Source organism: Rhopalosiphum padi, chromosome 3 (assembly GCF_020882245.1).
Source record: "Rhopalosiphum padi isolate XX-2018 chromosome 3, ASM2088224v1, whole genome shotgun sequence".
In the NCBI taxonomy this organism is placed as follows: Eukaryota; Metazoa; Arthropoda; class Insecta; order Hemiptera; family Aphididae; genus Rhopalosiphum; species Rhopalosiphum padi.
This window is the reverse complement of record NC_083599.1, coordinates 43,325,743-43,337,741: the sequence shown is the minus strand read 5'-3', so window position 1 is coordinate 43,337,741 and position 11,999 is coordinate 43,325,743. Positions and strand designations below refer to the sequence as shown.

The 11,999-nt window shown below is 34.7% G+C and overlaps 1 protein-coding gene across 1 annotated transcript; it reads right to left on the bottom strand.

Moving 5' to 3' along the window:
• Positions 1-6,426: 6,426 nt before the first annotated feature.
• Positions 6,427-7,948, bottom strand: LOC132925059 (uncharacterized). Its single transcript, XM_060989486.1, is given in 5 exon segments — positions 6,427-6,467; positions 6,660-6,786; positions 6,869-7,235; positions 7,323-7,551; positions 7,554-7,948. Coding segments are annotated over 5 exon segments (978 nt in total). The 5' UTR covers positions 7,768-7,948.
• Positions 7,949-11,999: the final 4,051 nt, after the last annotated feature.

Here is an 11,999-nt window from a genome sequence, read left to right as displayed (position 1 = left end):
AATGTCAAGAAATATCGCAAGTCTCCTGACACTTGAGGACGCGTCTTATATGTACCGTCTATTCCAACCATCTCTACTGTAGCCAACTGTTCACGATACCTTTCAATTGCAGAAATATTTGCAAAAATAATTCCAACACTTACTCCATTTACAATCAATTCTTGGTTGAAAAATGCAGTTGCAGGAATTTGAAATGTGGAAGCATAATTTGCATTCCGGGGGTCTTTCAACATTTCTGAAAGGTCGTGCATGTCCTGAGGTAACCGTGGGCGCCTTGACTGTCTCGTCCCTTTTGCCCTTGATTGTGATTGGAGGAATGTATAGCGAATGGCAGCTTCGGGATGCCTGCCAAAAGTATAAAAAAAATTATCATATAATTAGCAAAATGTATATATTTGTATTTTACCCCTATAATTAAGTCAACTAACTTACCTAATTATTTCGCTATTATATAGACGTCGAATTGATTGAGTTGTGATAGTCCGATCAACAGCTCTCTCACCGAGAGCATTCCTCAGGAATGGTACATTTAAATCAATGTCTCCGGGCTCATGATTGTGTGGGTTTACAATCAAGATGTGGTTGTCCATCTCATTTCTACTGATGGATGCTGTACCATGACATATACGACGGTTGACTTTTTTTTCTAGCTCACATATCAAAGTTATTCGATTGATGAGTACTTTTTTTTGATAATATTTATATCCAAAATTGTCCACATAAAATTTCGAGTTGAGTCGAATGCCGGGAATTATCCTATATGTCCCTTGGTGCAGCTTCTTCTTCATATTCATTTTGTGCTGGTGCTTCTTCTTCCTCTTCATCTTGCGCTGGTGCTTCTTCCACTTCTTTGTCTTGTGCTTGTGCTTCTTCTCCATTTTCTTCTTGTTGTGCTTGAATCTGAACCACAGGCAATTGTTGGACGTAGGTGTGATCCAGAAGGTGGATGTTTGGGACACCAACTTCTTCTTGATTTGCGGGGATGACGTAGGTGTGATCCATCAGTGCCATTCTAAAAAATCATTGCTGAAAAAAAACTTGATAAAAACTAATATTAAATACAAAAAAATAAAAATTATAAATATAATTGAGTTGGTCTTAAAAAAAACCGTTTTTTTTTTTTTTTTACTGGCTGGTAAATTGCAGTTGAGTCGTAGGTAAATAGCGGGTAAACAGCAGTTGAATTGCGGGTAAATTGCAGAGAGGTCTAAATAAAAAAATTTGATTAATACTTAATAGTTATAGTAATATTTAATACTTAGTAATTATCCGTGGCATTCTGACTACCGTGATAGAAAACTAAAAATAAAAGTTTTGTATCATATTAAAGTATCATATTCAAGTCCGGTTTATTTATTTATTTATTATATACAGTCGAATCGGGATAACTCGAAGTTGAAGGGAAATAAAAATTCGCTTCAAAATATCTAACTTGAATTATATAACTAATGTTTCTAGGGGAATAAAAAAAAAATCGAGTTGTCAAGTCACGCTCATAATCAGTAACAAACAGTATTCTATCATAATTTAATGGTAGAATATTGCGTATCACGGCGAATAACGCAGAGTATATATCTTCTGTCTCACTTCCCAAAAGGACATAGACCATTGGAAATGCCTAAATTGTAAAAGAAAAAAATATTTAGACCATTATATTGCTTACAACAGTAATAACGAATATCACTGAAGAAATTGCTTACTACACTTTTGTAGAGTATTTGAAATGTCAAGAAATATCGCAAGTCTCCTGACACTTGAGGACGCGTCTTATATGTACCGTCTATTCCAACCATCTCTACTGTAGCCAACTGTTCACGATACCTTTCAATTGCAGAAATATTTGCAAAAATAATTCCAACACTTACTCCATTTACAATCAATTCTTGGTTGAAAAATGCAGTTGCAGGAATTTGAAATGTGGAAGCATAATTTGCATTCCGGGGGTCTTTCAACATTTCTGAAAGGTCGTGCATGTCCTGAGGTAACCGTGGGCGCCTTGACTGTCTCGTCCCTTTTGCCCTTGATTGTGATTGGAGGAATGTATAGCGAATGGCAGCTTCGGGATGCCTGCCAAAAGTATAAAAAAAATTATCATATAATTAGCAAAATGTATATATTTGTATTTTACCCCTATAATTAAGTCAACTAACTTACCTAATTATTTCGCTATTATATAGACGTCGAATTGATTGAGTTGTGATAGTCCGATCAACAGCTCTCTCACCGAGAGCATTCCTCAGGAATGGTACATTTAAATCAATGTCTCCGGGCTCATGATTGTGTGGGTTTACAATCAAGATGTGGTTGTCCATCTCATTTCTACTGATGGATGCTGTACCATGACATATACGACGGTTGACTTTTTTTTCTAGCTCACATATCAAAGTTATTCGATTGATGAGTACTTTTTTTTGATAATATTTATATCCAAAATTGTCCACATAAAATTTCGAGTTGAGTCGAATGCCGGGAATTATCCTATATGTCCCTTGGTGCAGCTTCTTCTTCATATTCATTTTGTGCTGGTGCTTCTTCTTCCTCTTCATCTTGCGCTGGTGCTTCTTCCACTTCTTTGTCTTGTGCTTGTGCTTCTTCTCCATTTTCTTCTTGTTGTGCTTGAATCTGAACCACAGGCAATTGTTGGACGTAGGTGTGATCCAGAAGGTGGATGTTTGGGACACCAACTTCTTCTTGATTTGCGGGGATGACGTAGGTGTGATCCATCAGTGCCATTCTAAAAAATCATTGCTGAAAAAAAACTTGATAAAAACTAATATTAAATACAAAAAAATAAAAATTATAAATATAATTGAGTTGGTCTTAAAAAAAACCGTTTTTTTTTTTTTTTTACTGGCTGGTAAATTGCAGTTGAGTCGTAGGTAAATAGCGGGTAAACAGCAGTTGAATTGCGGGTAAATTGCAGAGAGGTCTAAATAAAAAAATTTGATTAATACTTAATAGTTATAGTAATATTTAATACTTAGTAATTATCCGTGGCATTCTGACTACCGTGATAGAAAACTAAAAATAAAAGTTTTGTATCATATTAAAGTATCATATTCAAGTCCGGTTTATTTATTTATTTATTATATACAGTCGAATCGGGATAACTCGAAGTTGAAGGGAAATAAAAATTCGCTTCAAAATATCTAACTTGAATTATATAACTAATGTTTCTAGGGGAATAAAAAAAAAATCGATTTGTCAAGTCACGCTCATAATCAGTAACAAACAGTATTCTATCATAATTTAATGGTAGAATATTGCGTATCACGGCGAATAACGCAGAGTATATATCTTCTGTCTCACTTCCCAAAAGGACATAGACCATTGGAAATGCCTAAATTGTAAAAGAAAAAAATATTTAGACCATTATATTGCTTACAACAGTAATAACGAATATCACTGAAGAAATTGCTTACTACACTTTTGTAGAGTATTTGAAATGTCAAGAAATATCGCAAGTCTCCTGACACTTGAGGACGCGTCTTATATGTACCGTCTATTCCAACCATCTCTACTGTAGCCAACTGTTCACGATACCTTTCAATTGCAGAAATATTTGCAAAAATAATTCCAACACTTACTCCATTTACAATCAATTCTTGGTTGAAAAATGCAGTTGCAGGAATTTGAAATGTGGAAGCATAATTTGCATTCCGGGGGTCTTTCAACATTTCTGAAAGGTCGTGCATGTCCTGAGGTAACCGTGGGCGCCTTGACTGTCTCGTCCCTTTTGCCCTTGATTGTGATTGGAGGAATGTATAGCGAATGGCAGCTTCGGGATGCCTGCCAAAAGTATAAAAAAAATTATCATATAATTAGCAAAATGTATATATTTGTATTTTACCCCTATAATTAAGTCAACTAACTTACCTAATTATTTCGCTATTATATAGACGTCGAATTGATTGAGTTGTGATAGTCCGATCAACAGCTCTCTCACCGAGAGCATTCCTCAGGAATGGTACATTTAAATCAATGTCTCCGGGCTCATGATTGTGTGGGTTTACAATCAAGATGTGGTTGTCCATCTCATTTCTACTGATGGATGCTGTACCATGACATATACGACGGTTGACTTTTTTTTCTAGCTCACATATCAAAGTTATTCGATTGATGAGTACTTTTTTTTGATAATATTTATATCCAAAATTGTCCACATAAAATTTCGAGTTGAGTCGAATGCCGGGAATTATCCTATATGTCCCTTGGTGCAGCTTCTTCTTCATATTCATTTTGTGCTGGTGCTTCTTCTTCCTCTTCATCTTGCGCTGGTGCTTCTTCCACTTCTTTGTCTTGTGCTTGTGCTTCTTCTCCATTTTCTTCTTGTTGTGCTTGAATCTGAACCACAGGCAATTGTTGGACGTAGGTGTGATCCAGAAGGTGGATGTTTGGGACACCAACTTCTTCTTGATTTGCGGGGATGACGTAGGTGTGATCCATCAGTGCCATTCTAAAAAATCATTGCTGAAAAAAAACTTGATAAAAACTAATATTAAATACAAAAAAATAAAAATTATAAATATAATTGAGTTGGTCTTAAAAAAAAACCGTTTTTTTTTTTTTTTACTGGCTGGTAAATTGCAGTTGAGTCGTAGGTAAATAGCGGGTAAACAGCAGTTGAATTGCGGGTAAATTGCAGAGAGGTCTAAATAAAAAAATTTGATTAATACTTAATAGTTATAGTAATATTTAATACTTAGTAATTATCCGTGGCATTCTGACTACCGTGATAGAAAACTAAAAATAAAAGTTTTGTATCATATTAAAGTATCATATTCAAGTCCGGTTTATTTATTTATTTATTATATACAGTCGAATCGGGATAACTCGAAGTTGAAGGGAAATAAAAATTCGCTTCAAAATATCTAACTTGAATTATATAACTAATGTTTCTAGGGGAATAAAAAAAAAATCGAGTTGTCAAGTCACGCTCATAATCAGTAACAAACAGTATTCTATCATAATTTAATGGTAGAATATTGCGTATCACGGCGAATAACGCAGAGTATATATCTTCTGTCTCACTTCCCAAAAGGACATAGACCATTGGAAATGCCTAAATTGTAAAAGAAAAAAATATTTAGACCATTATATTGCTTACAACAGTAATAACGAATATCACTGAAGAAATTGCTTACTACACTTTTGTAGAGTATTTGAAATGTCAAGAAATATCGCAAGTCTCCTGACACTTGAGGACGCGTCTTATATGTACCGTCTATTCCAACCATCTCTACTGTAGCCAACTGTTCACGATACCTTTCAATTGCAGAAATATTTGCAAAAATAATTCCAACACTTACTCCATTTACAATCAATTCTTGGTTGAAAAATGCAGTTGCAGGAATTTGAAATGTGGAAGCATAATTTGCATTCCGGGGGTCTTTCAACATTTCTGAAAGGTCGTGCATGTCCTGAGGTAACCGTGGGCGCCTTGACTGTCTCGTCCCTTTTGCCCTTGATTGTGATTGGAGGAATGTATAGCGAATGGCAGCTTCGGGATGCCTGCCAAAAGAATAAAAAAAAATTATCATATAATTAGCAAAATGTATATATTTGTATTTTACCCCTATAATTAAGTCAACTAACTTACCTAATTATTTCGCTATTATATAGACGTCGAATTGATTGAGTTGTGATAGTCCGATCAACAGCTCTCTCACCGAGAGCATTCCTCAGGAATGGTACATTTAAATCAATGTCTCCGGGCTCATGATTGTGTGGGTTTACAATCAAGATGTGGTTGTCCATCTCATTTCTACTGATGGATGCTGTACCATGACATATACGACGGTTGACTTTTTTTTCTAGCTCACATATCAAAGTTATTCGATTGATGAGTACTTTTTTTTGATAATATTTATATCCAAAATTGTCCACATAAAATTTCGAGTTGAGTCGAATGCCGGGAATTATCCTATATGTCCCTTGGTGCAGCTTCTTCTTCATATTCATTTTGTGCTGGTGCTTCTTCTTCCTCTTCATCTTGCGCTGGTGCTTCTTCCACTTCTTTGTCTTGTGCTTGTGCTTCTTCTCCATTTTCTTCTTGTTGTGCTTGAATCTGAACCACAGGCAATTGTTGGACGTAGGTGTGATCCAGAAGGTGGATGTTTGGGACACCAACTTCTTCTTGATTTGCGGGGATGACGTAGGTGTGATCCATCAGTGCCATTCTAAAAAATCATTGCTGAAAAAAAACTTGATAAAAACTAATATTAAATACAAAAAAATAAAAATTATAAATATAATTGAGTTGGTCTTAAAAAAAAACCGTTTTTTTTTTTTTTTTACTGGCTGGTAAATTGCAGTTGAGTCGTAGGTAAATAGCGGGTAAACAGCAGTTGAATTGCGGGTAAATTGCAGAGAGGTCTAAATAAAAAAATTTGATTAATACTTAATAGTTATAGTAATATTTAATACTTAGTAATTATCCGTGGCATTCTGACTACCGTGATAGAAAACTAAAAATAAAAGTTTTGTATCATATTAAAGTATCATATTCAAGTCCGGTTTATTTATTTATTTATTATATACAGTCGAATCGGGATAACTCGAAGTTGAAGGGAAATAAAAATTCGCTTCAAAATATCTAACTTGAATTATATAACTAATGTTTCTAGGGGAATAAAAAAAAAATCGAGTTGTCAAGTCACGCTCATAATCAGTAACAAACAGTATTCTATCATAATTTAATGGTAGAATATTGCGTATCACGGCGAATAACGCAGAGTATATATCTTCTGTCTCACTTCCCAAAAGGACATAGACCATTGGAAATGCCTAAATTGTAAAAGAAAAAAATATTTAGACCATTATATTGCTGACAACAGTAATAACGAATATCACTGAAGAAATTGCTTACTACACTTTTGTAGAGTATTTGAAATGTCAAGAAATATCGCAAGTCTCCTGACACTTGAGGACGCGTCTTATATGTACCGTCTATTCCAACCATCTCTACTGTAGCCAACTGTTCACGATACCTTTCAATTGCAGAAATATTTGCAAAAATAATTCCAATACTTACTCCATTTACAATCAATTCTTGATTGAAAAATGCAGTTGCAGGAATTTGAAATGTGGAAGCATAATTTGCATTCCGGGGGTCTTTCAACATTTCTGAAAGGTCGTGCATGTCCTTAGGTAACCGTGGGCGCCTTGACTGTCTCGTCCCTTTTGCCCTTGATTGTGATTGGAGGAATGTATAGCGAATGGCAGCTTCGGGATGCCTGCCAAAAGTATAAAAAAAATTATCATATAATTAGCAAAATGTATATATTTGTATTTTACCCCTATATTTAAGTCAACTAACTTACCTAATTATTTCGCTATTATATAGACGTCGAATTGATTGAGTTGTGATAGTCCGATCAACAGCTCTCTCACCGAGAGCATTCCTCAGGAATGGTACATTTAAATCAATGTCTCCGGGCTCATGATTGTGTGGGTTTACAATCAAGATGTGGTTGTCCATCTCATTTCTACTGATGGATGCTGTACCATGACATATACGACGGTTGACTTTTTTTTCTAGCTCACATATCAAGTTATTCGATTGATGAGTACTTTTTTTTGATAATATTTATATCCAAAATTGTCCACATAAAATTTCGAGTTGAGTCGAATGCCGGGAATTATCCTATATGTCCCTTGGTGCAGCTTCTTCTTCATATTCATTTTGTGCTGGTGCTTCTTCTTCCTCTTCATCTTGCGCTGGTGCTTCTTCCACTTCTTTGTCTTGTGCTTGTGCTTCTTCTCCATTTTCTTCTTGTTGTGCTTGAATCTGAACCACAGGCAATTGTTGGACGTAGGTGTGATCCAGAAGGTGGATGTTTGGGACACCAACTTCTTCTTGATTTGCGGGGATGACGTAGGTGTGATCCATCAGTGCCATTCTAAAAAATCATTGCTGAAAAAAAACTTGATAAAAACTAATATTAAATACAAAAAAATAAAAATTATAAATATAATTGAGTTGGTCTTAAAAAAAAACCGTTTTTTTTTTTTTTTTTACTGGCTGGTAAATTGCAGTTGAGTCGTAGGTAAATAGCGGGTAAACAGCAGTTGAATTGCGGGTAAATTGCAGAGAGGTCTAAATAAAAAAATTTGATTAAAATTGGTTTCATAAATATGATAAAATATCTAATTTAAATTATTATTTGGTTAGATTTACATTTTACTTTCATAATATTAATAATTTTTAATATAATATATTAATAATTAAATATTGAAGTTGTTTCAGTTAAAAACATACATAATTTAGGTAATTAAAATAGAGATAAATTAAAATTATTTTTGGTGTTTTCCATAATTAATAAATTATTAAATTTACACTTTAGGAGGATAGGACCCTTAAAGAAAAACACATATAAATTAATTTTTCAACATTTATTGAACATTTTGAAAAAATGGACATAATAACAAATTATAAATTACAAATAATGTATAAATAATTTTCTTATATATTACTTACGTCCACATGCATGGCGGCCAAACGGCCCGCCACCGTAGACGAGGAGCTCTAGCCCCGCTGCCGGCGCGGGGCCGAGTCCTGTCGCCGATCGCGTGACGGTGCCGAGTCGTGTCGCCGATCGCGGGGCGGTGCCGACTTCCGCCACCTGTCACGTGGTGGTGTCGACTTCCGCCGCCGCTCTTGTTGTGCCGTTGGCGAGTGGTGGTCCCGCTGACGCCGCCGCTCACAGGATGGTGACCACAACTCGGCTGGGTTTTTGGGCCTCTTGCCTAGATAATAAAAAACAATTATTTCGAGTTCAGATGTATTGCATACGTGTACAATTTGTATATACAAAAGATACGTACAGTCACGAGCCATATGGCCGCGTTTTCGACAGTTGTAACATCCTTAAAAAGAAAGGTGTATAACATTAAAATATTTATTATTATACATATTAATATTCACGCATACTTTTCGCAGAGCCGCCGACAGCGCTCAGCTGCTTGCTCCGGGTGACGGAGTATTTACATTTTAATTTTAATTACTTATAATAATTAAAATTAACCTAATACAAAACACATAAAAATACTGTAAAAGAACGTGTACTCACTTCAGTGGACTGATGTAAAATAAATGGAATCTAAACGACAATTTTGTTTTAGCCCACGGATTGAATATTACGTAATTATGATTGGTACCAATCACGCAGGTCTGTCCATCGTTCTATCCATCGGCGATGATTGACAAATAGCTTTAATAATAATTAATATTATTAAATTATATATGTGCGGTTATACTGGTGCCATGAGGCGGCGAAGTGGAGAGCGAAAAGCGTCGCGGACCTGGGTCCGGTACCGGTCCTCCTACTTCAGTCAGCTTTTGACTTTTCTACGACCAGCGTTTGTGCAATACGTTTGTCATTACGTACACATTTACGTACACTTAAATTTGCACACTTTTTTCTCAACTTTTTTTTTTTTTACTTCGTTGGACGTTTTATACACCGGTGAGTACATTTTTTATTATTTAAAAGCTCAATTGATGCCTCTACCCCGCGTATAGGTATATTCATTTACGCGGGGTATCGGATTTTTACCCGAGCCCGATGTCCGCACATGGTATTCCGAAAATTTCGCGTATTTTATTATTTGCTATTCAATGTGTTCTATTATTTCCAAGTTCTTTCCCGGAACTGTCATTCGGTGTGATCAACATATACGTACATTCCCATTACGTACGTCGTGCGTATCTCGCACTTTTTTCACGTGTATATTTTTTTTTGTATTCAGCTATTACCGAATTTTCATTATGCGTTTGGTTTGACCCGTTTCGTAAACATTATTTTCCAAATACATTATATTATGTACCATTAATATACACAGTTTTTCTAAATATAACACAAAACTCTTGGAATTCCCATATTGCTGTGTTATCACCACCGATAGCATTCTGATAACAATATAACGATATAATGATGCCGAGTGTTTTTACGTACATAATACAATACTTATACACTATTCATTTTACTTATTAATAATATAATAAGGATGCTTATAATTAATAAATGCACTAATTACGTTTTCGATATGATCCTGTTATATATCTTTAAAATGTCACATTTCAGGACCATCGCCATGGTCAAACGATGCGTGATCTGTGGAAACGTCGATGACGTTGAAGACGTTTCTGTGCACAGGTTATTATATACTATTACTCTGGCCTTACACTAAAACTATTCATAACTCGATGGTTATATTAGGTTTCCAGTAAATGACGAACAGAGATGTCTGTGTGTGTTGTTCGTCTAGAACAACGGTGTAAATCCACGACAGATATTTGCCACCTCAAAGCTATGCTCGAGACATTTTGTTCATGGTCGTGACTATATGGGAGGAGCACGTCGTCGCCATCTATTCCCTGGATCGTTGCCGTCTATAGTTAGAATATCACAATAACATCATATCAAATATATGTCAATACATATTATTTGTATTAATGTGCTGTATTTTGTTAGCTAATAGCTGCTACTATGATTAGTACATATATTTTATGATTATTATTAAGTGTTCCACTGACACTATTTTCATGTTATACATCAATACTCTCTTAATACATTACACATTAATAATTATATGAAGCTAATTAATTTTTTTTATTAATTTAACAATGTGTTGATGAACTACAAGGCACTCATTGTAGGTAGTAAGAAAAATTACATAACATCATGCTTAATATATAACATTAGATTACATTACAGATGATTAAATTAATAGTTATTAGACACATTTCATTATTATATTATTTAAAATCATAATACCATGCAAATATACCAAAGCATTTTTCACTAATAATTTATTTGTACATTTATTTAATGATTATGCCTTTGTTAACATGTTTTCACTTTATTTATTGTACAATTGCTATTCTCATTCCTGGATCATTTTAAGGTGTATTATAAATGCATTGTGTTCATTATCAGAAGGGATATAGCTTAGAATATAACTTATTTTATTTTATATAATATATATTACTTGCAATTAAAATAATAACTCAAAAAATGCTACTATCACACTATATTCTATAGTATTTTAAGCGTACTTCACTTTGGTATGGAGTTAAAATGTAAAAAAATGGTCACTTATTAATTTATGTTTATAAAACTGTTTTTAATTGTACTTATTATCTAGCGGCGAGTCAATTTGTATATCCTTATTAAGTAATGTTATTGCTTTGCTTTATTATCATTATATATCACATACTATGTTAAGACACATTACATTCAATACCTGCCTCAAGTCATAATAATATACAACTATACCAAAGCATTTTCAATTAAATGTATTACTTCTTAGTACTTATTACCTAGCGGTGTGCATTTTACATGATTATTATTAAGTTATGTTATGGATGTACTTTATTATCATTATATCACATAATATAATGTTGAATATTCAAGCGTATACTATATACACACATTACAACTGACCTCATGTTGATCTTTTAGGTAGTTCGACCGGTCATTGAAATTGTGGCACCGGGCGGCGAAGAAGGAGCGGACGTGGCAATGGCTGATGACAACGAGATGGAGATGGAAGTTGTTGAAGTCCAGATGGATGAGGTAATGATGGACATAGATGAAGAACCATTGCTACAGGAGGAAGTGGTACAAGGTGACATTGAGTTTGTCGATGTACTGCCTGCTGACGCAGAGGCAGTATTTGATTTCAGGGATATATTCGACGTTTTACTACCAGACATCGATGAGGAGGTCAGTAAATATGTCACATTTAAATCAATATTATTGATATTTTTTTTATTTATACATCTGTGACATTTAAATTTCAGTTCATGCAGATTCCCCCGAGAATGCCCATCAGAGACCGTCCGGCTGGCATTCATCACGAACTTCCAGAGCATCATAACATAGGGCAATTGGATGCAATCTGCACGCATTGTGGTGCACGTCACTTCTCATGCGAGCGTACACTCAGGAATCATCATTTTACAACATGTTGTAATAATGGTCAAATGGCCGTTA